This window comes from Nannobrachium achirus (assembly GCF_963921795.1).
Source record: "Nannobrachium achirus genome assembly, chromosome: 12".
NCBI classification, from domain to species: Eukaryota; Metazoa; Chordata; class Actinopteri; order Myctophiformes; family Myctophidae; genus Nannobrachium; species Nannobrachium achirus.
This window is the reverse complement of record NC_137832.1, coordinates 11,290,423-11,318,212: the sequence shown is the minus strand read 5'-3', so window position 1 is coordinate 11,318,212 and position 27,790 is coordinate 11,290,423. Positions and strand designations below refer to the sequence as shown.

At 42.2% G+C, this 27,790-nt stretch overlaps 1 protein-coding gene across 1 annotated transcript in view; it reads right to left on the bottom strand.

Annotated features, from left to right (window-relative positions):
• The window catches only part of pdzd2 (PDZ domain containing 2), a gene marked incomplete at both ends in the record, with an annotated part of 171,941 nt that overhangs the window by 54,434 nt on the left and 89,717 nt on the right, over window positions 1–27,790 (bottom strand). Inside the window, 7 exons of the mRNA XM_080738444.1 lie at window positions 273–387; window positions 648–767; window positions 1,424–1,572; window positions 3,434–3,539; window positions 11,032–11,193; window positions 25,072–25,204; window positions 27,002–27,147. Coding sequence (XP_080594570.1) covers window positions 273–387; window positions 648–767; window positions 1,424–1,572; window positions 3,434–3,539; window positions 11,032–11,193; window positions 25,072–25,204; window positions 27,002–27,147 — 931 coding nt within the window. The remainder of the gene's footprint in view (window positions 1–272; window positions 388–647; window positions 768–1,423; window positions 1,573–3,433; window positions 3,540–11,031; window positions 11,194–25,071; window positions 25,205–27,001; window positions 27,148–27,790) is intronic.

The window sequence follows — 27,790 nt, the reverse complement described above, 5'->3', positions numbered from 1 at the left end:
ACTTGTAGATCGTCTATTTTCAAATAGCCAAGGTATAACATACGGCTAAAGTGGGTTAATGTGTGTTTTATAATATTATAATTTACACCTGCAAAGTAACTAATAACTAAACTCCCCAGTTAAAATATGATTATTTTGGGGGTCGTGACCTGAAAAGGTTGAGAACCACTGTTCTAGTCGGCGAGATTAACACAGAGACAGTGACAGAGAGAGAGAGAGAGAGAGAGAGAGAGAGAGAGAGAGAGAGAGAGAGAGAGAGAGCTGGTCCTTACCCTCCTTCAGTCTGCCGTCGGCTGCAGCTGCTCCGTTGGGGAAAATGGTTTTGACAAAGATTCCCATCCGGCCGCGCGCCGAGTCCTGTCCTCCGACAATGCTGAAGCCCAAGCCCTGAAGATAATGAGCGTTAGGATCACATTTAAAACTCATTCAAACCGGGAAGCCATATCTGTGTCATTTTAGATTTTAAAGCAGTAGTTCACCCCCAAAATGACTTTTTTTCTATTGATTATTCACGCCATGGAGACTTGGGTTCAATAAGAATTTTAGTTTTTTGCCGCATTCCTAAGACAATAATTTGATAACAATAAATGTACCCCCATTGATTCCGGAGGGGGACCCAAATGCATTTGGGTCTCACGGTGCCTCACCTTGCCCTGGCCTTTCATCAGGACGATGTTGGAGATGATGGAGGGCTGGGCCAGTCTCCATGGAGACTCCACCTGCACCGTGCTCAGGGAGCGCGCCGACTTCTTAACCATCTGGTATTCCTAAAGAACAGAGAGGAGGAACTGGAAGTATTATCACTAGGGACGGGACGATAATTGCTATGATCATTTATGATTAAAAAGAAAAGTGGAGATTTGCATTTATCGTGAAATTGTCCAATATCATATGCTAGGATCAATTAGTTTTGTTAAGCTGCAAATTCAGTAGCAGTTGCTCCATCACTTGGAAAAGAGCCAAACTTGGTTTAAACCTAACATACATTTTGCAGCTTAACACATTCCCCGCCATTTAACAATACCTTCGTACTCTATGGTGCCTCTGGTCTCCATAGACTTCCATGTAATTCATAGTGCACGGATCATGCACACCCATGCCTAGATAATGCACCACGTGTGTCCACATTGCTCACAGCTTTCAAACAAAAAAATCCGAATGGAAATCCGTTCAGGCATTCATGAGATACAAGCCATTATGTTTTCCTAAAATGTAAACAAAGATGGCTGCCATGTTTGATAGATGGGGTTGCTATGGGGGTTAAACATGCAATTTCGCGATTTCTATCATGCCTAATACATTTTTTTTTCAAAATGGCGGAAATTCTCGGGACTATCGGGCCTGGCAGGGAAAGACATTAAAATAATCTCGGGACTATCGGGCCTGGCATGCAATGAGTTAACATACAGTTTGACGGGCTGACCTGTCTCACTCCAGATGTGTCCAGCTGCTGGGGCAGCGAGTGTTTGCGTCGGCCGTGCGGAGGCTTGTCCGCGGCGTCGGCGCCCGCGTCTCCGTTCTCCACCATCAGCTCGTCGTCCTCCCCCACCGACTCCAAGCGACTGCCTCCGCCTAGAGCACACACACAGCGTTCAGTTTGACAGCACTTTTAGATTTTTTTTTATTTTTTATCCCACAATTTTGTAACCCATTTTTCACCCGGTGTCAATTATCTAATGTAATCCTGGGCACAAACTCCACACAGAAAGGCCTTTTCGCCAACCCCACCACTAGGCTATGGGCACTGATGATGCGGAGGAGAGAACACTGCCCCCAGCGCCCCTGGCGGGAATCGAACCCAGGACCTTCTAAGTGGGTTGGCTTAACAAAATTATCAAAACGAAGCGGATAAAAGCGCCAACCTTTTTTTGAGGCTTCTTTAGGACCTAACGATGGATTTTAGCCTTGGGTACCAAACTTTGTTTTGAAAATTACCCATAGAATTATCCATATCAAGTTGGGCTCCCATCGAGGAGGAAAATACCCAGTAAAAAAATCTGCTTTAAGTAGGATGTGAGGGGTTCTAACTAGGGGTTTGTCATGATTCCGAATCCATTGCAAGCATTTGTTTTGCACAAAAAAAACTTTATTTGGGCTAGAAATGGCCCCACAAAACGATGGTTTAGTGATGAGTCATCACTTTTCACAGTTTTTTGGGTGTTTTGGGGGGCCATTTCTAGCCCAAGTAAAGTTTTTTGTGCAAAACAAATGCTTGCAATGGATTCAGAATCATGACAAACCCCTAGTTAGACCCCTCATATCCTACTTAAAGCAGATTTTCTTTCTGGGTATTTTCCTCCTGTATAGAAAGTCGATGGGAGCCCAACTTTTTGACAATTACGATTATGACAATTATTTTGTCATAATCGTCATAATCGTGAATGTCCGAAATAGTGGAAATAGCAGATCTACAAGCTCACAACGCGTCGCATCGCGACGCGTTGTGAGCTTGTAGATCGGCTATTTCCACTATCAAAGTTATTTTTTAAGTAGTAAGTTGTCAAATATGTCAGTCATTTCTTTGTGTATTTAGGTTATGTGTCATATCTACCATGTACAACTTCAAAGCCTAAAAGCCAAACAGAAATGTAATTATCAAGGACAAAAACACAATTAAATCGTTAATCGCCAATTATTTGAGTGACAATTAATCGTCATGTAAAATGTCACATCGTGACAGCCCTATTTGACAGCACATTTTGATTATAGCCGGGGATCCAGTCACCAAAATGGGTGAGGACATGTGATGTTCTGCCGCACTTTTTATTTCTGTTTTATCTATTAGTTTGGTCATTAAGATCCACAGAATGAGAGGCCTGCTCTGCCGGAAACATCGCGGAAAAAAGTTATGGACATTTGTATATCTCTGTCCCATTGACTCCACTAGAAATATTTAAAAAATAAAAATAAATCTGCTTTAAGTAGCATGTGAAGGGTCAAACTAGGGGTTCTTCATGATTCTGAATCCATTGCAAGCATTTGTTTTGCATGAAAAACATTCCTTGGGCAACATTTTGGCCACCCAGAACTGTGAGAAGTGGAAAAAAGTGATGACTCATCACTTTTCACAGTGTTTAGTTGCCAATATTTTGCCTAAGGAATGTTTTTCATGCAAAACAAATGCTTGCAATGGATTCAGAATGACGAAGAACCCCTAGTTTGACCCCTCACATGCTACTTAAAGCACAATTCTTTTCTTTTTTTAATATTTCTAGTGGAGTCAATGGGACAGTGAATATACAAATGTCCATAACTTTTTTTTGCGATGTTTCCGGCAGAGCAGGCCTCTCATTCTGTGGACCTTAATGACCAAACTAATAGATAAAACAGAAATAAAAAGTGTGGCAGAACATCACAGGTTCAACCCTTTTCCTTGAGATTTTGGGCATGTGGATCCCCGACTATTACTTTTTAGGATGCCCTGGTGCAGTACCTTGTGAGCGGGAGCGGTGCTTCATGGCGGTGCATGGAGAGCGGCAGCAGCTTTTGGAAGCGTCGGCCTTTCCTCCTCGGTCCTCCAGCTTGTCAAAGTCAGTCAACTGCCAGGACACAAACAACGCACAGCGGTCATAATAGGGTGTGCCAAATGTAGTTCTAAGAGCGGCCATTTCTTGGGTAAACACAGCCTTACACAGGTGTTCTGATTAGACTATAGCATTAGTTCTATGCAATCAAACAATTGAAACACCTGTGTTTTGACCCAAGAAATGGCCGCTAAGGACTACAATGACGTAGCCGCTGGCACACACTATAATGACATGATAAATACAATATTTTATGCACACAAACACAGAGCACACACACACAATAGCAACAAATGTGGGGGGGTTGCTTGCAACAAAAGAACAGAGCTAGAAGACCATAGCTTGTAGATCTGTTATTCACATCAGGCCGATGTTATCACCACCACCACTGTCATCAACGGCAGATGTTCCTTCACTGACGGCTGAAGGACTGACAGCTGAACACGCACATCACACAATCACACAATGGAGCGCTGGCCTTTTAAAGTAGCCTGATCTCAGACTCAGCTCACGCTTTAGTCTGAAACTGTGCCCTATTCTGAGCGATTTACGGGGGAGGGACTTTTTTTTTGCGAGCGTGCTGATCGTGACGCACGGTGATCGCGGCGCATGGTGAACGTGACGCACGTCGCAGCGTGTGTGTGTGTGATTGTGTGTGTGTCTCTGTCTGTGCCAGTGACTGCTTCCACACAGAACTGCGACCAGAAACATGTAATCAACATTAACATCTTGGTGAAATCTGCGCGCGCCCGTGTGTGTGTGTATGTGTGTGCCTGCCTCAGCCTGCCTGTGTTTGTGAACTTCGTTTGAATCGTTTCAACTGCTGCGCGGATTGGATATTCGTTAGACCCACCCCCACCCCCCCGCGCTCATTGGATCAGCCGCAGTTTTTGGCTGCTAAACTGACGATTCATGTACTCAGCTCCAGACCAGAGAAACAGTCCACTCTGAGAGTGGGCGGGGTCTATGGTCTGGAACCTAGCAACTCAAGGACCCCCAAATGAAAATGTTTTTTTTTGGTAGCGGACCCCCATCTGAAAACACTTTGTACCAGGGACCTCCGTACAAGATTTGTGTCGACCAAAAATAAATAAACAATAGGTTTCCCTCTCCTTCCTAATTACTGGTGTTGATGCAGGTTCCTCAAGGCCATGCGAGGGACAGACAGAGCTATGCTGGGTAAACACTCTAACATGACAGACCCGACACTCAATCATAACAGCTAGCATGAGGAATGTTACAGAATGATGGAAGGGAGAGAGATTGAGATAGAGAGAGAGAGAGAGAGAGAGAGAGAGAGAGAGAGAGAGAGAGAGAGAGAGAGAGAGAGAGAGAGAGAGAGAGAGGATGATTAGCTTAATGTTAACATTGTTTCTCACTCAACAGTAAACAGACCAACATACTGTGCAGTATAAGTGTATGATATACATTTCTAAAGTGACAAATTAAGGACTTTTAACTCCTTTGTGTACCTCTGGTCAAAGAGTCAAATATCAAAGGCCAAAATTGTGAAAATAGATGAGCTAGTAGATCTGCTATTTTCACAATGGAACAGATTGAGTCAAACTAATGTAATGCCAACTCCTACAATTCCAAGAACTTGTCAGGGTGGGGGGTCCCAAGTCATTATTTTGGGGGTTGCGGCCTGAAAAGGTTGAGAACCAGTGCCCTAAACCACCGATTTAGGTTTAAACCAAAATTGGTTTAAACCTGAACCAATCAAATCAATAAATAATAATAAAAAGTGTTTAGAGGCAGCATAAGGCCGCGAAACCTCGCTCAAATAGAGACTCTGCAAGCGAATATAGGAGGGGTGGACGACGTCACTGCGCAATACGTTGTCGCTCGCCGTACGTCAGGGCGGTCTCATTGAAACAAATGTATTTGAATGAGATTTCATCTCTCGTGTCACGGGCAGTGCGGATGAGCTGTAAGCGGAATCCTCCTCTTTCCACTAGCCAGCGTTGTGGTCATCATCCCAGGGGTTGAAAGCGAGGCCTGGTCGCTTTGATCTGCCGCTTTATTTACGCATAGCGTACAAAAGACACAGGCTGCCTCGCTCTCTCACTTTCATGTGTGTTCTCAAGCACACGCGCATGCACGCACACACGCACTCGCACGCACGCACGCACAAAATCGTGGCGCTAATTTGAAGTCATGCCGCCGTGTCGTGGGCTGCGAGCGCTAGGGCATTAACGACTTGTGATTTTTCCAAGTCGACTCGACTCAGTAAAAAGTTGAGTCGAAGTCGACTTTATCGTTTGATGACGTCATCACATTGCACACGACCCCCCCCCCCCCCCAGTCCCCAGAGGATTAACTTAATGTGAAACATTGTTTTCTCACTCAGCTGTAAACAAACCAGCATAAGGTTTTAGTGTCAAGTGCCAATTTAAGGACTTTTTAATACCTCTAAAATGGAAAATTAAACATTGTCCAAATTGTCAAATATATAGAGGCAGAAATTGTGAAAATAGCAGATCTACATGCTCGCGAGGCGTTGTGAGCATGTAGATCTGCTATTTTCACAATAGAAAGTTTTTTTTTTTTTTTTTTTTTCAACTTCGACTTTCTCTGGTGGGAGTCGACTTGTGTAATGAAGTAGACTGAGTCGACTTGTCGACTTTTTTCGCTAATGCCCTAGCGAGCGCACGGTGGGATGTGCGCAAATGCCACTGAAATATCAACGCTAATATTTATGGTCCATCTGTGAAGTATTATAATACGTGGTTATGTAACTGTGCGCAGCACACTGACAGCTAACTGTCATAGCAGAAGAAACTCCATGCATCAAATGGAAGCGCCGAGTGTTTGTGTCAGACTGCAATAAGATAGGCTTTCTATTACAGCCAGGCAGTGCATTTAATGAACACTGATGTGAATACAATAATTAACCGCCTCTAACCCACTGGCTCTGAACCTGTGGGTCGGGTCCCCAGATGATTAACTTGATGTGCACTATTGTTTTCTCACTCAACATTAAACAAACCAACATGAAGTTTAAGTGTATGGAGGGTATCTGCACATTTCTAAGAGACAATTTAAGGACTTTTTAGCATATCTAAAATGACGAAAATGTAACATTGGCCAAATTGTCAAATATTAGAGGCAGAAATTGTGAAAATAGCAGCTGCGAGGCGTGAGCATGTAGATCTGCTATTTTCACAATAGAACCGTGTTATACAAAATGTAATGCCTCAATTCTTAGTGTGGAGGGGCCCCCAGTTAAAAAATATATATGTATTATTTTGGGGGTCAAGGCCTGAAAAGGTTGAGAACCACTGCTCTAACCTATTGTCCCTATCTTGGGCATGTCACTTTATTAAAAAATACAATAAAATAAAATACATCTTTCCCAAGTTTTCAAAAATAGTCGTCTGTTTCTGCTACTTGGGTTTCCTACAGCACTTTATTGGCCAGGGGGGGCCCCTGGCCTAAAATCTGTAGCACCTGGCCAAGAGACAAGAGTCAACCTCTCCTTTTATGTTGAGGGCAAAAATAAGAATTAGTCTAAAATAAGGGAATTAATTCCGTCATCATGGGCACATTCATGTGTTTTTTATAGGGCAAAAATAAGAATTAATATAAAAACTTAAGTGAATTAATTACTCGAATTAATTAATTATCAAAAAAATTCTTGCGCCATGAGTTCCCCCCCTGGTCAAGACTTTTTCCTGCAGGAAACCCTTTGTGCTACATTGTCATGCGACAAAGTACAAAGTAGGTCATTCATTTATGGACAGAAATGATAAAAAAGACAAAATATGGAGATACAGGGTTTCTTTCTCTGGGTTGCATTGGAACCAAACAGCCAAACCAAGAAGCCACGATGGATTTTAATAAGAACCTGTGGGATTTTGGAGACGTACAGCAGTGCTTTCTCACTCCTCTGACAACTTTCACTCAACAGGAGAGCCTGTCTTTCTCTCTCTCTGCGCTTCTCTCACTCTATCGCTTCAGTTACTATCGGTGGAAAGCAGTGGTTTAAATTACATTTACTCAAGTAATGTACTTCAGTACAATTTTTAGGTATTTGTGTTACTTCTACTTCACTACATCTCAGAGCAGTGTTGATTTTGTTGACTAAAACTATGACAAAAAATGTTTGTGTTTTTTTTTCACTGACGAAAACGAAATAAAAACGTAATAAAAACTAAGCTGTAATGACTAAAACTAAGACTAAATATATTGACAATTTCGTCAACAAAATAAAAACCAGACTAAAATGTTAAAAAGACTAAAAGTGAAGGACTAGTGGAGAAGAGAATTTTTATGTTTGGTTGCTCTCAGGTGTTGAGTGCTGAAAATAGCTGATCTACAAGCTCACCTGTGAGCTTGTAGATCTGCTATTTTCAGCACTCAAACAAGTTTAAAATCAGTCATTACAATGCCATCAAGGCCTGCCAAAATACATTTCAGTTGACTAAATCAACTGTAGATTTAGTCGCCTAAAATCTTATGATATTTAGTCGACTATAACATTTTACTAAAACTAAAATGTTTCAGGTGACAAAATTATGACTAAAACAAAATGGCTTTTTATTCAAAAGACTATCACTAAAACTAAATGAAAATTTGCTGTCAAAAACAACACTGTCTCAGAGGCAAATATTGTAGTTTTACGGATTCTGCGATAATTCGGGAAACACTCTCTCTCTCTCTCTCTCGCTCTCTCTCTCTCTCTCTCTCTCTCTCTCACACACACACACACACACACACACACACACACACACACACACACACACACACACACACACACACACACACACACACACACACACACACACACACACACACACACACACACACACAAACACCATAGGTTTCACTGCTCATGAAAGAAGTTTAACGACATGTCAGGTGTATCAACATTTCAACCACAAAGGCTCCTCAGAATGGCCCACTTTATAGCATTATGCAAAGCTCTTGTGGCCAAATAACAACCTTAATTAAACATCCCATACAGTATACAGTATATATGTATGTAGGTTACAATGAAGAAGCCTCGTGGGCCTATACAGTACAACTGTACACCGTAGCTGTGAGGTGGAAACACAGTTTCTTCGTTTTTCGCACTGATTTTTGACACTGCACTATTAGGTTGTTAGTGTTGGTAGTTTCTGAGTATTTTTGCTTCGTTTAACAATGACAGTGAGATACTTGTTTGCACTAACTAGCATTGACTGCTATGGTCTCTTTTGCAAGACACTTTATGTATATATACTTATATATTATTTGCCCCCTCTATTGATGCACCTTCTCCTTATTGGTACTGTACTGCTCTTGTCTTTGTTTTGTTTTTTTCCCTCTTATCTATCTTTCTTACGTCTCTGTAACTTTGTAAATAACTGTATACTGCTGTGCTACTACTGGACAACTAAATTTCCCCCTTGGGATAATAAAGGTATCTATCTATCTATCTATCTATCTATCTATCTATCTATCTATCTATCTATCTATCTAACATTGTATCCCCATGTTTCAACCTTTTTTTTAAATGTAATTAATTATTTCCCCTGTAAATAAATGCCCTAGTTCATCATCACCCTTGAGTGTCGCAAAAACATAGTGGAAATATCAGATCTATGCAAGCTCAAGTCGCAAGGCTTGCAATGGTGGAGGCAATTGTGAGCTTGTGGACCAGCTATTTTCACGACTTTAAAATGTTTTTAAATTGTATGTATTTATATATGGAGAGAGAAATATAGATAGATATAAGAGAAGGGACTCCTGCACATCCAGACAACGTGCAGAATCCTGACAACTGTTCACTGCATAACGACTTGTCCCTTCTTATGGAAGGTCTCTCATTTTTTCAATAGTATATATTTATATATATTTATATTTGATACCTGACTATCAATTAAGCAATCAAAGGGGTGTAGAGATTGAGAGAGAGAGAGAGAGAGAGAGAGAGAGCGAGAGAGAGAGAGAGAGAGAGAGAGAGAGAGAGAGAGAGAGAGAGAGAGAGAGAGAGAGAGACACTGTGAGGGGAGTGAGTGACCCAGTTTCCAAGGACCCCCCCCCACACACACACACACACACACACACACTTAGGTCAAATACATAATACATGCACAGCTGACTACCCCCCCACCACCCACACAGAGCCACATCCACATGGCAACTCAACTGTCCCGTAATCACACCCAACATGACCGAATCAGCTTCAAAACAAATGTCAGAGAGGTTGCTTCCACACTCAGAAGTAGAAGTGTACAAATGCACACCTTTTCAGGGGAGCCACGATTCAAAATTCAGACTCGCTAACAACAGACCACACATTCCACCAGACTGAGGAAGTTCCAGTCGTTGAGAACAGGGATGTGCAGAGAATGTTAGAGAGGCAGGTGCTGACATTTCTAAAAGGACCTTTTGGTGAAAATAGCAGACCTCCCAGTTCGGCATTTTCGGTGCTTGATACCACACTGAACTAACCATTATCAAGTCCATACTTGAGACGTGGCGTAACGGCATAGATTTCTACACAGAGAGGGCAATACAATTCGTTCAGCATATGTCAAGTTCAGGAGAGTTTTGACAAGGCAATTCTCTTGAATGCTGCCTTCTTGGCATGGAAAGGGGGCATTTTATATAGCTTCACCCATTCACACGCACGCACGCACGCACGCACGCACGCACGCACGCACGCACGCACGCACACACACACACACACACACACACACACACACACACACACACACACACACACACACACACACACACACACACACACACACACACACACACACACACACACACACACACACACACACACACACCAACAATGGTGGAGGAAGCTTCACACATACACACACACCATTGTTAATCCGGGCCTGCTACAGACTACTCGAAACTAGTAATAGACTAAGCCCATACTTACTTTCCACTGTAATGTATTCCTTTTCTTTTTATTTAATTTTCCTTTTTTTCTTTTTTAATGCTTTTTTCCCTTGTGTTATTGATGTTATCCTCTGCAAAGCACTGTGTTCTATCCGTCTGTCTTTCAATGTTATATGAGATACATAACGTTGCTGTCGGGTGGAAACCTTGCATGTCCAAAACCGTTCGTTTTGCATTTATCATTTTAAAAATGATTTAAACTAGTGAAAACAGCCGATCTACAAGCACACAACGCCTCGCACCGCGAGGCGTTGTGTGCTTGTAGATCTGCTCTTTTCACTACTTTTGTGCGACGGCCTTGTATGATGAAGCAGGGCTTTACTTTGCGAAAAATGAACACATTTGAAACTTGGAGATACGAGGTTTCTGCCCGACAGTGACGATAAAGTGGTTCCTGTGTAAATAAGCAGAAAAGCTTACTAGGATCTCCTTTTAGTTGACCTTGTACCGGTGATCTGTACTGTCATGAAACTGTACTTTTTCCAACCTTCTAATACATTCTGCAATCAATCAAAACACACACACACACACACACACACACACACACACACACACACACACACACACACACACACATAAACACACGCACACGCACACTCCTTACCGAGTGGTGCGTGGGCAGGGGCTCCATCACGTCGTGCCTCCGGTGGTCCGATGTGGGCGGGGCGCCGGCGCGGGGGGGCGAGGAACAGGAGGAGGCGCAGGTGCTGACCAGGTCAGGCAGGCTGGTGGACGGGTATCGCTGGAAGTCCACGTCTGACTCCTCCTGGAGGACGGGAGGGGAACGACGGCCAGGGTTATTATTATATGATATAATGATAATGATAATGAATTTTATTTATATAGCACCTTTCCAGACAAGGTCACAAAGTGCTGTACAAGGCAAGATTAAAACATCATGTAACAGAGCAAAAACACTTATAAAACATAACGCAAAAAAAAACACAAAATGAGTCACAAATCATCGATTAAAAAAAGGTACTATCACATCACTGTAAATTAAGAAAAACATTTCGTAAATAAATATGTTTTAAGCAGTGATTTAAAACGTGGCAAAGAAGCTGCTAATCTGAGGTGCACTGGCAGTGCGTTCCACAACTTGGGTGCCCGGGCAGCAAAAGCCCGGTCACCTCGGGTAACCATATTTGTATCGTGGCCTTTCAATAGGGCTGTATTTGAGGACCTAAGGGAGCGCCCAGGCTCATACGGGGGGAGCAACTCTAATAGATAAGTAGGGGCCAGACCATGTAAGGCTTTGTAAGTGATGAGGAGGACTTTAAAGTCACATCTATAGCTCACAGGTAGCCAATGGAGAGTAGCCAAAATAGGGGTTATATGGTCACGTTTCCTTGTATTTGTGAGCAGTCTTGCAGCAGAGTTTTGGATCAACTGTAGGCGGGATAGGTTTTTTTTGGTGAGACCGGAGTAGAGGGAATTGCAGTAGTCAAGTCGTGATGAAATGAGGGCATGGATTACCTTTTCAAGATCAGGGGCTAACAGAAATGGCTTGATTTTTTTGATGTTACGTAACTGGAAATAGCATGATTGGACAACGGTTGTAATGTGTTTGTTGAATGAAAGGTCTGTATCGAAAATCACACCCAGATTACGAGCTGCTGGAGTGATATTAGCGGAGAGGGGACCAAGTTGTGAGTGGAGGGAGATGGTTGAACTGGGGGGACCAAACAGGATTATTTCAGATTTTGATTCATTTAACTGGAGGAAGTTTTGGGTCATCCAATGTTTGATGTCAGCAAGGCAGGTTAAAAGGCGGGACATGTTACCGGAACCAGATGTTAGGGGGATGTAAAGTTGTGTATCATCAGCGTAGCAATGAAAATGAATATTGTGTGTGCGAATGATGTTTCCAATGGGGAGCATATATATGGAGAAAAGCAGGGGGCCTAAAATTGAGCCCTGGGGGACACCGCACGTGAAAGGGGCCTTAGTGGAGGCGGCCTCTCCTATAGCGACTGAAATGCTCCGCCCAGTAAGGTAGGAGCTGAGCCACTTCAGTGCCATGTCCTTTATCCCCACCCAGTATTCTAACCTCTCTATTAAAATGGGGTGATCCACCGTATCAAAAGCCGAGCTCAGATCCAAGAGGAATAGTACTGAGCAATCCCCCCTGTCTGCGGCAAGAAGTATGTCGTTGGTGACTTTTAAAAGAGCTGTCTCGGTGCTATGGAAAGTGCGGAAACCGGATTGGAATTTTTCAAAAACACTGTTAAAATTCATAAAAGAAATCAGTTGATTTGAAACTACTTTTTCTAAAACTTTTGATAAAAAGGAAAGTTTGGAAATGGGTCTAAAATGATTTAAGACAAGAGGGTCCAGAGAAGCCTTTTTTAACAAGGGCTGAACCAGGGCACTTTTAAGACTGGATGGGAATATACCAGTTGACAGGGAGCTGTTTATAATGGATAAAATAGAGGGGCCAACGGTGTCAATAACCTCCTTCAAGAATGAGGTGGGGATGGTGTCAAGAGAACATGAGGTGGATTTCATCTTATTTATTGTCTCCAGGAGTGTCACTAGTGAAATTTGTTGGAAAGTGGCAAGATGAGAGGCTAATGGTGGACCATAATCAGGGGCTCTAGGTACAGGGGGGAGCTGCAGTCTTATTCCTTCAACTTTGTTTATAAAATGTTGGAGGAACTCCTCACATTTTTCAGGGGAGGCCTCCAGAGGCTGGGTGGGCAGTGGATTGATAACTGAGTCAATGGCTTTAAACAGAACTCTGGAGTTATGGGAGTGTGAGGTGATGAGGTTGGAGAAATAGTTGTTTCTGGCCTCTTTGACAGCAGTCTGGTAACTAGCCATTAACGCTCTAAGATGGTCATAAGAGGAGGTGAGCCTATCTTTTTTCCATTTTCTTTCTACCTTTCTACAAATTCTTTTTAGTTCTCGTGTCTGGTCATTCAACCAAAGCATGGTTTTTGGCTTAGTATATTTAATTTTAAAAGGTGCAATGGAGTCAAGTATATGAGAGCAGGTACTGTTAAAATCATCAACTAATTCATCGACTGACAGTGAGGCATGGGTGGTGGAGTTTAATGGGGTAACTACGAAGGCCTGATGGAAATGATGACTAGAATTAGAGTCGAACGTCCGGGAGCGGGAGAATGAGCGTGGGATGGGAGCAGGAAGAGGGAGCAGAGTACTGAAGCGTACTGCTTTGTGATCAGAGGAGGGGAATTCTAAAATAATCATATTGTCCAGTGAGATGCCATGGGAGAGCACCAGGTCGAGGGTATGTCCCAGTTTGTGGGTGGGGCCTGTTACATGTTGTGTCAAATTAAAGGAATCATACAGTACAATAAAATCTTTAACAAATACAGATGAGGGACAGCAAACATGAATGTTGTAGTCGCCAGCCAGGATAACTCTGTCGTACTGGGACATAATAATTGAAAGAAGCTCAGAAAACTCATCTAAAAAACCTGAAACTTGTTTTGGTGGTCTGTAGATTAAAACACATAAAATAGGGTCTTTACCATTAATTAAAATAGAGAAAATCTCAAAAGTAGAAAAGTTGCCAAAATCAACCGGGGAACATTTAATATTATTTCTATAAATTATTGCTAGACCACCAGCATGACTTAGTCTGGGGTGATTAAAAAATAAAAAGCCCGGCGGGCAGGTCTCTAGAAGAGTTGCCACATCGCCTGGACTTAGCCATGATTCTGTTATCAAAAACAGGTCTGAATTTGTTGATGTAATAAAATCCCTACAGAGGAATGATTTGTTTGAAAGAGATCTAACATTTAGCAGACAGAACACAAATGGTGAAGTGACAGGGGAAACTACAGGTGAGGTGACATGTGTCAATGTGCGGAGATTAGAAAGAACGACAGCTGACAGCGGTCTTTGTTGTTGTCTAGGTCTAATTATTGTTTTTATGTTAAATGTATTTGTTTGGATAGCAACCTGGCTTATATTATTATTTAGGTGGGAGTTTGTAGTCAAAACTGTCTCACTAGACGGAGGAGGTCCGCCCAACCACAAGGGGGCGCTGTAGTGAGTTTGTGAGATGGTATGTCCGTGGCCAGAAGTGAGTGAGGTAGTGTAATCAGACTTGGTCCGGTCAGCTGTGGTCACAAACAGTCAATGTTGTGCTATCGTTCCAATGGCTAAAGAGCGACGAAGATTCCCCGCAAGCATTTGGCATCCAAGCTTGCTTGGGTGAAGACCATCGTTTGCAAAAAATGATGGCCGTTCCCAGAACAGATAGAAATTGTGAATATAGTGGACGTTGTGAGAGTGACAGGCGAGTCGGAGCCAGTGGTCCAAAGACAGTAGCCGGCTGAGATGAGCGTCCCCACGGCGCAGCGTGGCCAGTGGGCCAGAGATGTAAATGGACTTTCCACTGCTGCCGAGGATATTGAGGAGGCGTGAAAAGTGGAGTCTTGTAAGCTCTGAGTAACGGTCGTTGGTGCCTACATGGAGGACAATGGTTGCGACGGAGGATGGAAGAGACGCCAGGATTTCGGGGATTTTTTCGAGGATGTCTGCAGTGGTTGCCCCAGGAAAACAACGTGTTATCGTTTTATTGAATCGGGTGTGTTTAATAATAGAATCTCCTAAAAGTAAAGTTATTGGAGGGGGAAGGGTGGATGGAGTAGGCGTATGGGGGTTCGCCTGAGAAAGCACTTGTAATGGGGGGCTATCGTGGAGTATCGGCGTCTGTACTATGGGAGGGGTGGGCTTTTGTGGTGGTTTCATCCCGGGCCATTTCCAGGTGTTGTATAGTGTTGGGGGGGTGGGCTTTTTAAATGGCTGATGCCCGGGGGGACCCACCGAGCGGCGTTTAATAGCATTTTTTAACAGTTTTTTGCGTGCATTTTTCTGGCCAGTGGTGGACACACTGGCCGGGGGTGACGGACCCAACGGAGGGAACTCATTCATGTCCAAAACAGAAAAACTATTGCTAATGGGTAACGGAGGTGGGCTGTATCTATTTCTCGTGGGAATCTGTGTGACACGGTTGGTTTTATTGGACGTGGAACGTGGCTGCGCTGCTTTCCTAACTTTGGGCCTGGCTATTTGCCAGGAGGGGGATGGGACAGGAGTGGAACAGGACTGGGGTCGTGACCGTGTTATGGTCATTATCGCTGGGACAGTGATGTCCAGGTCACGGCGGACCGTCTTAGCAGAGACGTCAGCAGGACCTGGGCGGACTAACATAGGGACAGTGTCGTCCAGGGCACCTCCTGTTTGGGATGATGCGACAGGACCTATTATGATTTCATCGGATGGGGAGTCCATTCCCGAGGCTGGAGTGACGACATCTGGGCATAGGAAGTCCAGAAGCGTCTCATCATCTCTAATTTGATGAAGTATGGATATCCTTCCTTGAAGTTCGGTCACTATCTGGGATAGGCGGAGGCAGCTGTTGCAGTCTGGAGGCAAGGTGAGTGATGTCATCGTTTTGCTGTGGAAAGAAAAATAGCTTTGGCCAGTAAAGGTGTAACGGTGATAGATTAGATGCTGTAGCTTGCTAGGTAGACAGTTGGCGGACAGGCAACTCCGGAAACGTACCGGCACGGGCTACACACAGTAGCCCACAGAGAGAAGTAAACACAGAACATAGGACATAGTCAGGACTCAGTCAGGAGATGTCACTGGAACAAAACTCACCGGCACAGGCCCAGATCTGGGCCTGTTGCGATGAATCCGACTCTTGTATGATCGTTGCCTCCTTCTCAGTGGTTGACGGTGATTTCTCTGTGCTGTTTGACAAGGCTGCTAGCCTAGCAGCCGGCTAGCACCCGGCAGGCTAGCTGTCAATGTCGCCCGGGGCTAGTGCCGGTACAGACAGTGGCAGTCGGCATAAATCCAGTTGAAAACACGGGATCTATTTATCTGATCGCTTAGATCTACTAATGTATTAGAGTTAGTAGACAAGGCAACTCGTAGCTGTTGTGACTGCACAAAAACAGTAGCTTGATTGTTATAAAAATAAGGTTTTAAAAGTTTCGTTGTTGGGCGGAAACCTTGTATATCCAAGTTTCAAATGTGTGCGTTCTTTCGTAAAGTAAAGCCCCGCTTCATCATAAAAGGCGGTCGCACAAAAGTAGTGGAAACAGAAGATCTACAAGCACACAACGCCTCGCGGTGCGAGGCGTTGTGTGCTTGTAGATCGTCTGTTTTCACTAGTTTAACCCTCTAAGGCCCACGGTTGTAATATTACAACGTTTGTATTTTATCCAAAAAAAGGTTTAAATCATTTTATTTTAGCTCCCCCTACCACCTAAACACCACCATTGGATTCTATTGTTTAGTATTACAATGCCATTGGCCACAATATTTGCATATAAATACCCCCCACAGGGGCTGACATTCACACCCGCCACACCCGCTGAAATTCCAGAGTTTTGACGAACAACATCTCACTTTTTCATGGAAGCTATACCTCAAAAAAACATAAGTAAAATGCCTGTACTATTCTTTTTGGTGATCATTAGAATGTCTAGAACATGTACATATGTTATTATTTTGAAAAATATCCCCCATATGTAAATTAGAGCATGATTTATGATTTTTGATTTATGGCTATAAAATCTTACAAAAACATTTTTTTGAAAAAAACATTACATTTTCCTCTTAATATGACTCCTACAACACCATCTGATTTTTTTCAATTTTTTATTTCAAGTATTTCTTAATGCGGGCCTTAGAGGGTTAAATCATTTTTAAAATGATAAATGCAAAACGAACCGTTTTGGACAACGATGATATCTTAGTCTTCTGAATAGAATACATTCAGTTTGTCATGTTTCAGTCATCTGAAATGTTTTCGTTTTAGTCTAGTTTTAGTCGACTAAATAACAGGATTTGAGTCGAATAAATCTACGGTTGATTTAATCGGCTAAAATTTATTTTTGGCAGGCCTTGATGGTGTCATAACAGGGGCGTCAATTGGGTTTGGCAGGGGTATGCAGCTGCCATACCCTGGGTCCAGGGGGGAAAATAAAAGTTACTTATAAATATAAATCCATGAATGTCTCTTTGTCTATCTGCGCTGGTTATTATGTTGTTAAATTACAGTAAAATAACTAAAAATGGAACAAATTTAACAAAATGGTCACTTTAACAAGGTATTATAATTATATTCTCCACAATTGTATTCTCCCCATCTTGACAAAATGGCATATTCCCAGGTTTCGTAGGTCAGCCGCGGAATATGCCAAGTTTAGCTGCACTTAAACAACCGTTCCAGGCTGCCATATCCAGCCCAAGAAACCGTAGAAACGGGGGGAAAAAATAAAATGTACTTCTTAAAATAAATGTATCATGCCTGTTGCTAAGGTATGGCAACATGACTGGTGTCATGTCAAGGCGCGCGTGCAAGACACCAGTCATGTTGCCATACCTTAGCCTTTTCTGAACTGACGCCACTGTTTCATAATGACTGAAAATATGCTGAAAATATAGCCGATCGGCATTGTAGATGGTAGATTCAGAGCGCAACACCAGAGCGCAACCAAACATAACATTACTTCTACTGGATCTCTTCTCCACTCGAGCTAACATTTTAGTCTAGTTTTTATTTGTTGACAAGATTGACAATTATATTTCATCATAGCTTAAGTTTTTCATTTTGTTTTTGTCACACACTCACACACTGTGTGTGTGTGTGGCTGTGAGCTTCTAGATCAGCACTACTTTTTGTGCAATTTGTTCTTGTTTCTTGTTGAGTCTTGCCCAGCTAATAGGCTACACATTGTAAGTAAAGTAAAAAAACACTAGCCTGATTTCAGACTCAGCTCACGCTTTAGTCTGAAACTGTGCCCTATTCTGAGCGATTTACGGGGGAGGGACTTTTTTGCGAGTGTGCACGCGCGCGAGTGATCGCGACGCACGGTGATCGCGACGCACAGTGAACGCGACTCACAGTCGCGGCGTGTGTGTGAGATTGTGTGTGTGTCTCTGTCTGTGCCAGTGATTGCTTCCACACAGAACTGCGACCAGAAACATGTAATCAACATTAACAGCTTGGTGAAATCAGCGTGTGTGTGTGTGCCGTCCTCAGCCTGCCTGTGTGTGTGAACTTCATTTGAATCGTTTCAACTGCTGCGCGGATTGGATATTCGTTAAACCCACCCCCATCCCCCGCCGATTCATGTACTCAGCTCCAGACCAGAGAAACAGTCCACTCTGAGAGTGGGCGGGGTCTATGGTCTGGAACCAGGCAAAAAAAAAAAAAAACACTGAAACTAAACTCAAACATAACTGAACTCAACAAAAATAAAATAAAATAAAATAAACCAGAAAAGCTACAAACATCCATACTGAACTGACATTGAAAGCAAAAATAAGTACAGATAGTCCAAAAAGTACAGCAGGCTGCTCAGGTAAATACTTACTATAGCTGTAGCATGTACGCAATCCTACCAAAGTCTTTGCATTCAAATGACAGGACAGGGTTAAGAGTGCAAGGCTTGAAAAGGAGCATTTCTGACATCCATATGCATGCATGGATTTCACGTGTGTGCGCGCACGAGTGTGTGTGTGTGTGTGTGTGTGTGTGTGTGTGTGTGTGTGCGTGCGTGCGTGTGTGCGTGCGTGCGTCCTACCTGCCAATAATCTCCCTACATCTTCCACAAATGCGGATTTGCACATACTGTACAGCCCACGAGATACTACACATGTGACAGGCAAGCCAGAGGACCCAGAGTGTGTGTGTCTGTGTGTTTGTGTGTATTTTTAACTATCTCCGAAAGCCAGGCCACAACTCTCTCTACAAGCGCATTAAGATCGTACCTCTTCAATTTTTCAGAGCCAGCGAGGGAAAAACCATGCAACGCCTGCCGCCTGGCCCGCCCGCGCTCGCTGTGTGTGTGTGTGTGTGTGTGTGTGTGTGTGTGTGTGCGTGTGCGTGTGCGTGTGTGTGTGTGTGTGTGTGTGTGTGTGTGTGTGTGTGCGTGCGTGTGTGTGTGTGTGTGTGCGCATGTGCTCACTGCAGCCACCTCTCCCCGCGCTGTAGAGCCCTGGCTCCCAAACAATGGCTCGAGACCCGGCTTTGGAATACACACCGAATGTCGTGGGCCATGAGAGTAAATATCCTTTATTTTAGTAATGTTATTACCAGTAAGACTGTATGTATGTTGTCTGAAAAAGAGCAACCTCATGGTGGCGCTAGACGAGGGGTATATGTGAGAAATCAGGGGCAGAGGTTGTGGTTTGCCGGCCAAGTGTGTGTGTGCAAAGAAATGTTCACACATACAGTACAAAAACAAGAAAATCACATCTCATCACATCGAGAGCTTAGATTGTCTATGTTCACTATGCTTGGAAAAGGGCTTAAGTAGTTAATTCACTTTTCTTTTCTTTTATTTATTTATTTTTGTCTCTGGTAGACACCAAATTATCTGTGTGTGTCTCAGGCTGAAAACGTTCTGGAATCTAAGCTAAAAAGGGGCCTGACCCAAAAGAAATTGCAATAGTAATCATTCTGGGTTTTTTATGATCCTTAGGTTCATCCAAAAAACACGTTAAAAGTTTTCCATTATATTCTTAGTGGATCAAGGTAAATTCAGGGGGTTCAAGTTTGGATCCCTTCACTTACAATACAGGAAAAGAAGACCCCGAAGAATTCTTCTTTAAGTAGCATGTGAGGGGTCTAACTAGGGTTTTTTCATGATTCTGAATCCATTGCAAGCATTTGTTTTGCACGAAAAACATTCCTCTGGCTAAAAATGGACCCACAAACTATGGTTTAATGATGAGTCATCACTTTTCTGGGGTCAGCTCAGTTTTTTGGGGCCCGTTTTTGGCCCGAGGAATGTTTTTCGTGCAAAACAAATGCTTGCAATGGATTCAGAATCATGAAAACCCCCTAGTTAGACCCCTCACATGCTACTAAAGAAGATTTGGGGGGTCTTCTTTTCCTGTATTGTAAGGAGGGACCCAAACTTGAACCCCTTGAATTTACCTTGATCCACTAAGAATAAAATGGAAAACTTTTAACATGCGTTTTGGATGACCCAAAGGATCATAAAAAACCTTGAACCATTACTATTGCAATTTCTTTTGGGTCAAACCTCAGATTGACTGGCCTACATGGCCCCAATCCCTGCCGTCTAGCCAAGGAATTAACACAACGCAAGGAATGTGGAATGAGACAAAGTGGAGCGTGATCTGCTGTGTGTTTTACTGTTTCTCCTAATCTTCTGGGCAATAATGATCCTGAGCCTGATACTGGAGCACTTTCAACCTTATCTTCATATTCAAAATGTAAAATATTTTTTTATCGTTGGATATAATTTTGTCCACATGTATGGATGTGGTTCCATAGGACTGATAACAGGTCAATCAAAATAATTCTTCTACATTCTGTAATTGTGTAGACTTCTTGTAAATTAAGTATTGCAGGTGTTTAAAAATAATTTAACTCTTCAGAGCGTATAATGAAACCAAATGAAACCATAATGATTACCTATCTGGGTTGTAACTTGTATTTTAGGTGAAATGGCACCAACAGTAATCAAGAGAGTCAACCAAAGAACACGATTTAATTGGGAGGGGAATCTTCTCATTAGTCAGTAGGAATGCGCTGAGGACACTAACTGGAGGTCAATTTGACTATGCAGGCACCTCATGGAACTCTGGCCACTAAAACTACAGACCTCTCAAAACAAACTAGTCACACTCCTACTAGACCTCACACCTATAGGACTCATGATGCTAGGGTGGGATGATGGCTCAGGGTAGAGGGCAGAGTACTTAACTCATTGAATGCCCTTTTCAAGATGGCCGCCAAGTACCAGGATGCCACATTCTTACATTTCTAGTGCACGGATCAATTTTTAGTGCACGGATCGTGCACGCCCATGCACCATATATGCTCCATATGTGTAGTACTTTTTAACAGCTTTCAAACAAAAAAATCCGCTTGGAAATCCGTTCAGGCATTCATGAGATAGAAGCCTTCAAAGTCAGACAAAACAAACACTGCCACCTTCCTAAATTTCTAGTGCACGGATCAATTTTTAGTGCACGGATCGTGCACGCCCATGCTTAGATCATGCACCATATGTGTAGTACTTTGTAACAGCTTTCAAACAAAAAAATCCGCTTGGAAATCCGTTCAGGCATTCATGAGATACAAGCCTTCAAAGTCAGACAAAACAGCCATTTTTGACATTTTGAAAGATGTGTTTGTTATGGGGCTAAACATGCAATTTCGCAATTTCAATCATGCCTAATACATTTGAGGCATTTTTAGAAATTTTTTTATAAAAAAAAAATTTGAAAAAAAAAAAAAAAATTTTTTTTTTTTTTTCAAAATGGCTTCCAACTCGGGAAACTCGGGCTGTGGCAGCCTGGGACTACTGTAATAACTCGGGAAACTCGGGCCTTGGCAGTCAATGAGTTAAAATGTTAAACGATAAAATCACTAAAATGATAGAAAGAGGTAAATGAAAACATTTTAACACTCATCTCTTCTTTTCTCTAATGAATATCTAAAATATGAACCCTTGTTGTAAAAAAACAAAGTTGTCCTTTAAGTCATCACTATCCTTGCCAATACATCTAAAGCAATATCGTATTTCTTCCTTATGGTAGTACACATGATGTAGTTTGCTGATGTGTTATCTTTTTTCCATCTCTCTTTCTCTTGTTGTTGTTTTTTGTCCATTTCCTTTTGTGCAGTTTCTGTGTTTTTAAGTATTTATTGCACAGCTACTCCCCTTGTTGTATTTTACTGTATTGTTCTTATTGAACTTTTAATTCTGTCAGTTAATGCCCTCTTCCAATAAGGAAAGGATTCTAAAATAAGCCTGCTGGCTTCTTCCTGTCCTCACACTTTATTTTGTCTCCATGATATGTATTGTAAAATGTTCTATAACAATGTGCTAATAAACTAAAACCAGGGGTTTTCAAAGTGACGGGGCACCCTGGGGTGCCGCGACGGCAGTCCAGGGGTGCCGCGAGATAATTTGATAATATTTGGAATTTATTTGGACACTTGAAAAAATATTTATTATCATTTTAAACTTGAAGTACAAAGTTAGTCAGTTCTAACCAAAATGGCTATTATCTCAATGTTTTCCTCGCAACATAATCACTAAAATATCGTCACTGTCGGGCAGAAACCTCGTATCTCCAAGTTTCAAATGTGTTTGCCCTGCTTCATCATACAAGACTGTCGCACAAAACGAGGCCGTTGTGTGCTTGTAGATCTGCTGTTTTCACTAGTTTAGTACATTGTATAGATGATAAATACAAAACGAACGGTTTTGGTTTCCACCCGACAACGACGATATGCTATAAATATAAGGTGCTGGGAGTGAAAATTATAATGTAGGGGTGCCTCGGATTAAAAAAAAATATTTATGGGGTGCCCTGAGATAAAAAAGTTTGGGAACCCCTGAACTAAACTAAACTAAACTAAACTAAACTACTGCAAAATGTCTGATTGATTGATCTCATTCCCCCCAGATTTGGCACAGACATGGGGATGAATTCATTCTACTGTTATGCCACCAACATGTGGAATGCCCTCCCGGCTGCCAGTCCTCAAACAGTGCAACTCCCTGCCCTCGTCCAAAACCACCAGAAAAGAGCAGCAATTTGAAACTGGAGCTAAACAAGTCTTCTAGTTTGACAAACAAAATGACCGTTTTCTGTAAATATACTTTTACAGTATTTCTCCTAGTACAGTATACAGTATGTCTTAATTAATTGAATACACAGGACCACAATGGAAACAAGCCCTCCAGGCTTTTTGATCATGTTGCATTATTGTATAACTCTACATCTGTACTTTCTGCAAACTGTTAATACAATATTCAATCAACCAATCAATCAATCAATCAATCAATCAATCAAACAAACAAACAAACAAACAATCAATCAAACAATCAATCAATCAATCAAAATCTCAGTTTCTATCTCAGCATGCTAACTTTGCAGCAGGGGTGTCAATTGGGTATGGCAGGGGTATGCAGCTGCCATACCCTGGATCCAGGGGGGAAATAAAAGTTGCTCATAAATACATAATGGTCACTTTAACAAGGTATTATAATTATACTTTCCACACTTGTATTCTCCCCATCTTGACAAAATGGTACATTCCCAGGTTCCGCAGGTGCAATGCATTATTGTTAATTGTGGCACATTTACTAACATGCCAAGTTTAGCTGCACTTGAACAACCATTCCAGGCTGCCATATCCAGCCCAAGAAACCGTAGAAACGGGGGGAAACATAGAATGTACTTCTTAAAATAAGTGTATATCATGCCTATTTGCTAAGGTATGACTGGTGTCTTGCACGCGCGCGAAGGCGTGCGTGCAAGACACCAGTCATGTTGCCATACCTTAGCTTTTTCTGAACTGACGCCGATGTGCGAGAATAAGCTATTTTCTCATCAATAGCGCTTGCTGTTCATTGTTCTGTTGTCCTTCTGTCTGGTACCGAGCGTATAAATAGAAGCTTTGTAACAGATACAGAGGAAGTGACTGTCACTTCAAACACCGCCAGTGGCGGAGAGTAAAATGTACTTTTGTACTGTCCATAAGTACATATTTTGAACATCTCTACTTTACTGGAGTATTTTGTATTTTTTGGATATTTGTGACTTTCACTCCAATACATTTCAAAGACAACATAATTATTGTACAGTTTACAGTTTAGGCATTTAGCTTTTAATCCAAAGCGACTTACAATAAGCAGGTAATACATCGCTATAATAAGCAAGATAATATGTCAGTACATGAATAGTACTTTTGGACTCCACAGGGCATTATGAATCAACCACTTAAGACCTGTTTGGTTGTAAAATTTGAATTAAGATGAAAAGATCTTAAAAATGTAAACGCTTCACATAATTTAGTGGTTTTGGACATAAGGAGGTATCCACCGACAGCAATGACAATAAACAGTATTTGAAGCCCCAGTTTGACGTCCCCTAAAATCTTAGACGCTCATTTGTCTTAGCCTGGCGTCTCACATTGTCTCTTTGTTGTAATCACAGAGTCATTCTGTGATTATTGTTCTTGAGTAGCTTAGCATTTTTGATGTTCCAGGATAACCCAAGAAGTGGCAATTTAGTGTTGCTGTTGCAATAATTCAAGAACATTTTGTTGACTGATTTAGCAGAATATGCAAAGTATCAATGTCCCACTTAATGTCCCATATCACGTGAAATGGTGGTATTTGAAATGGTGGTACATGCTGCTAATTCAGTGTGTGTGGTGCATGCATGTGTGTTTTAGTATTCAAATTATTCGACCTCAAAGTATTCGAATAGTTGAATATTCGACAGGACTGGCCAAACTGTCCAAGTGCTTGTCAGGGTGGGGGGTCCCCAGTTCAAATATGTTTATTTTGGGGTTCACGGCCTAAAAAGGTTTGAGAACCATTGACAACTCATTCTTATGACTTCGTCTTCCTATCTAGCCAAGCTTTATAAACTATATATTTTTAAAGAGAAAACAATAAAAAAGAAAAAAAAAAAAAAAGAAAATATTCGACTTCGGTGAACAACGTCGAATAGTGACTTTGATATTCGAATATTCGAATATTTGGTGAATGCCCTACTGTGTATCTGTCTGTCTGTCTGTCTGTGTGTGTGCGTGTGTGCGTGTGCGTGCGTGCGTGCGTGCGTGCGTGCGTGCGTGCGTGCGTGCACCCACCCGGCTGGCCACCACCAGCTGCACCAGGCCAGCAGTAGAGCGCAGCACGGCCACAGCCTCCTGGTGGGACAGTCCTACCAGAGACACTCCGTTTATCATCAGCAACTCATCTCCTGCATGCAGCCGGCCGTCCCTGGAACACACACATCATGTTTTATTGGATTACATTTATTTCCATTTTCCCAAAAAGTTATTAAAACCCATTTAGGCCTAGAATTATTGAATGCTTTAACCAGTGAAAAATAGCAGATATACAAGCTCACAGCGCGGCACCGAGTGCCGCGCTGCAAGCTTGTAGATCTGCTATTTTTTGGAAAAAAGTCTTGAAATTGTGTGCAAATCTTTGACTATATGTAAAGCGAACGTTTGTAACTCAAATTTTGCTTCTGGGTGGTCCCTGGAACTAGATATTTTGAGATGGGGGTCCGTGGCCAAATACATATAATGTTGGGGGTCCTTCACATGAAAAGGTTTGAGAACCACTTTCATAGTAGTCTCTCAAGAACAGACTAACTGAGCTCCAGTTGAAGTGAAAAGGACCTTTTCTTTGACGATGGCTGGCCAGATTGCTGACATAGAAACATAGGTTTTTCAAAAAATCTTAGAAGGATTCAAAAGACACATATAGAATCGGGTCAAAATTCTAATTTTCACGATTTTTCAAAAATAGCAGATCTACAAGCTCGCAGCGTGTGAGTTTGTATATCTGCTATTTTTCAATAGTTAAAGCATAACATAATGATACACCATAATGTGTACCCATTCTGAATGGGTTAAGGGTGCGTTCGGAAATGCGCACTCAACACACTGGTGTGCCCTGTTATCGTTCATTTATTCAGGACACTTGTTACATAACCTATCAATAGCAACATTACGTTAGCAACTGCTGCTTTTCAGGAAGTTTTCCTTCAGAGTTCAGACTGAAAAAGCGCACAGCTGCCCCTTAACTGACGTTCGTAAATAAGCCACACTGAATGCACTCTACAACGTCACCGCCAACCGCACTCACCCGGTGTGCATTTCTGAACGCACCCTATACATAAATGAAAAAAATATATATATCGGAAAAAAAAAACACGGCAAGCTCACGTAGGAGGGTAGTATGAGTCACCAGAAAAAAAGGTGTTTTTGATGAATCCATCATGGCTAAAATGGAGTTTTTTTTTGGAGTTACAATGGGTTTGTATAGGTAGGAATGGGCCCTGTAAAGGGAGTGTCTGATAAAACGAATATCAAAAATCTAAATATTGAATCAAGCAAATTACATGTGGGCGTGAGTGCCTGCGGTCGTGCGTGCGCTGCAAAGACGCTTCCAATCTGCCCACAACGATGCAGCCTGTTCTTTTGTTAGTGTTTTTTTTTCTTCCTGTGCTGTCATTTTGAAGAAGGCACATCAAAGCACGGCTGTGGTTCCTCTAAATTACTGTCCCCGGGCTCAGAATGATATGTCAGACATTTCCTGTTATCACCACCATCCTCTCTGGTCGGACAGGCAACCTCCTATCTGTCTTTCACCGTTGTTTGAACCCATTTAGGCCTAGAATTAGTTAATGCCTTAACTATTGCAAAATAGCATATAAATATGATATACACGATATGCTGTGCTACAAGCTTGTAGATCTGCTATTTTAGAAAATTCATGAAAGTTTGTGCAGGTCTTTGAATATTTTGACCCAATTATGTAAGTGTCTTCTAAATCCTAAGGGTTTTTGAAAAAACCTATGTTCCTATGTCAGTGGTGCTCAAACTTTTTTCATGTCAAGGACCCCCAAAATGAAATGTATTTGGCCACGGACCAACATCTCAAAATATTTTCTTCCAGGGACCACCCAGAATCAATTATTTGAGTTAGAAATGTAAGCTATATATACCGTATATATATATACGGTATATATGTGCTTGGGACAGTGTGTTCAGACCTATACAGTACCTCTGTGCGGCCCCTTCCTCCTCCACGTGGGCCACCATGATGCCGTGGGGGGAGCGCTTGGACCCCCGGCCCCCCGTGATCTGGATGCCCAGGCCGTCCTGAGCCTTCACCATGTGCATCTTCCAGATGTGGCTGCCGTCCCGGGGCTGGGGAGAACAACAACACACACTGGGGTATTAACCAAAAAGTCGCCCACCAGAGAAAGTCGAAAGTCGAAGTAAAAAAAAAAGGGAAAAAAAGTTCTATTGTGAAAATATCAGATCTACATGCTGTAGATCTGCTATTTTCTCCCCACCCCTCCACAGCTAAAACAGGGGTATTTGACTACTCGCTAATGCAGCTAATTCTGTAGCTCCAAAATGCATTTTTTTTAATGGATCCTGTATTTACCGTCTCATGAGACTCACAGATGCACTGTTTGTCCCTCCCATAGAAAAATATGGACGGTGGGAACCTATTGGTTTCTATGCTGCGAAAATGACGTTTTCTTTTTTTTTTTGCCCTTGTATGGGTGCCGCCATCATTGTTTTAATGTTCATCACTGAAAATAAAGCACATGAAGAAGAACCATCACAAGCCTTTATGATCACAAGCCCCTCCTACAGCATACCCTGCTATAACATCAATTATAACAAAATAAATTGGACCATATTTTCACAAAACGCATATGATGGTGAGGCTTTAAACTAGCGACAGGAACCATCAAGTAATTATGACAATATTTATTAAGGTAAGAAAATCAAATGTAAAGGTTTGGGGGAAATGAATGGAATCCTATGGGGAACATGC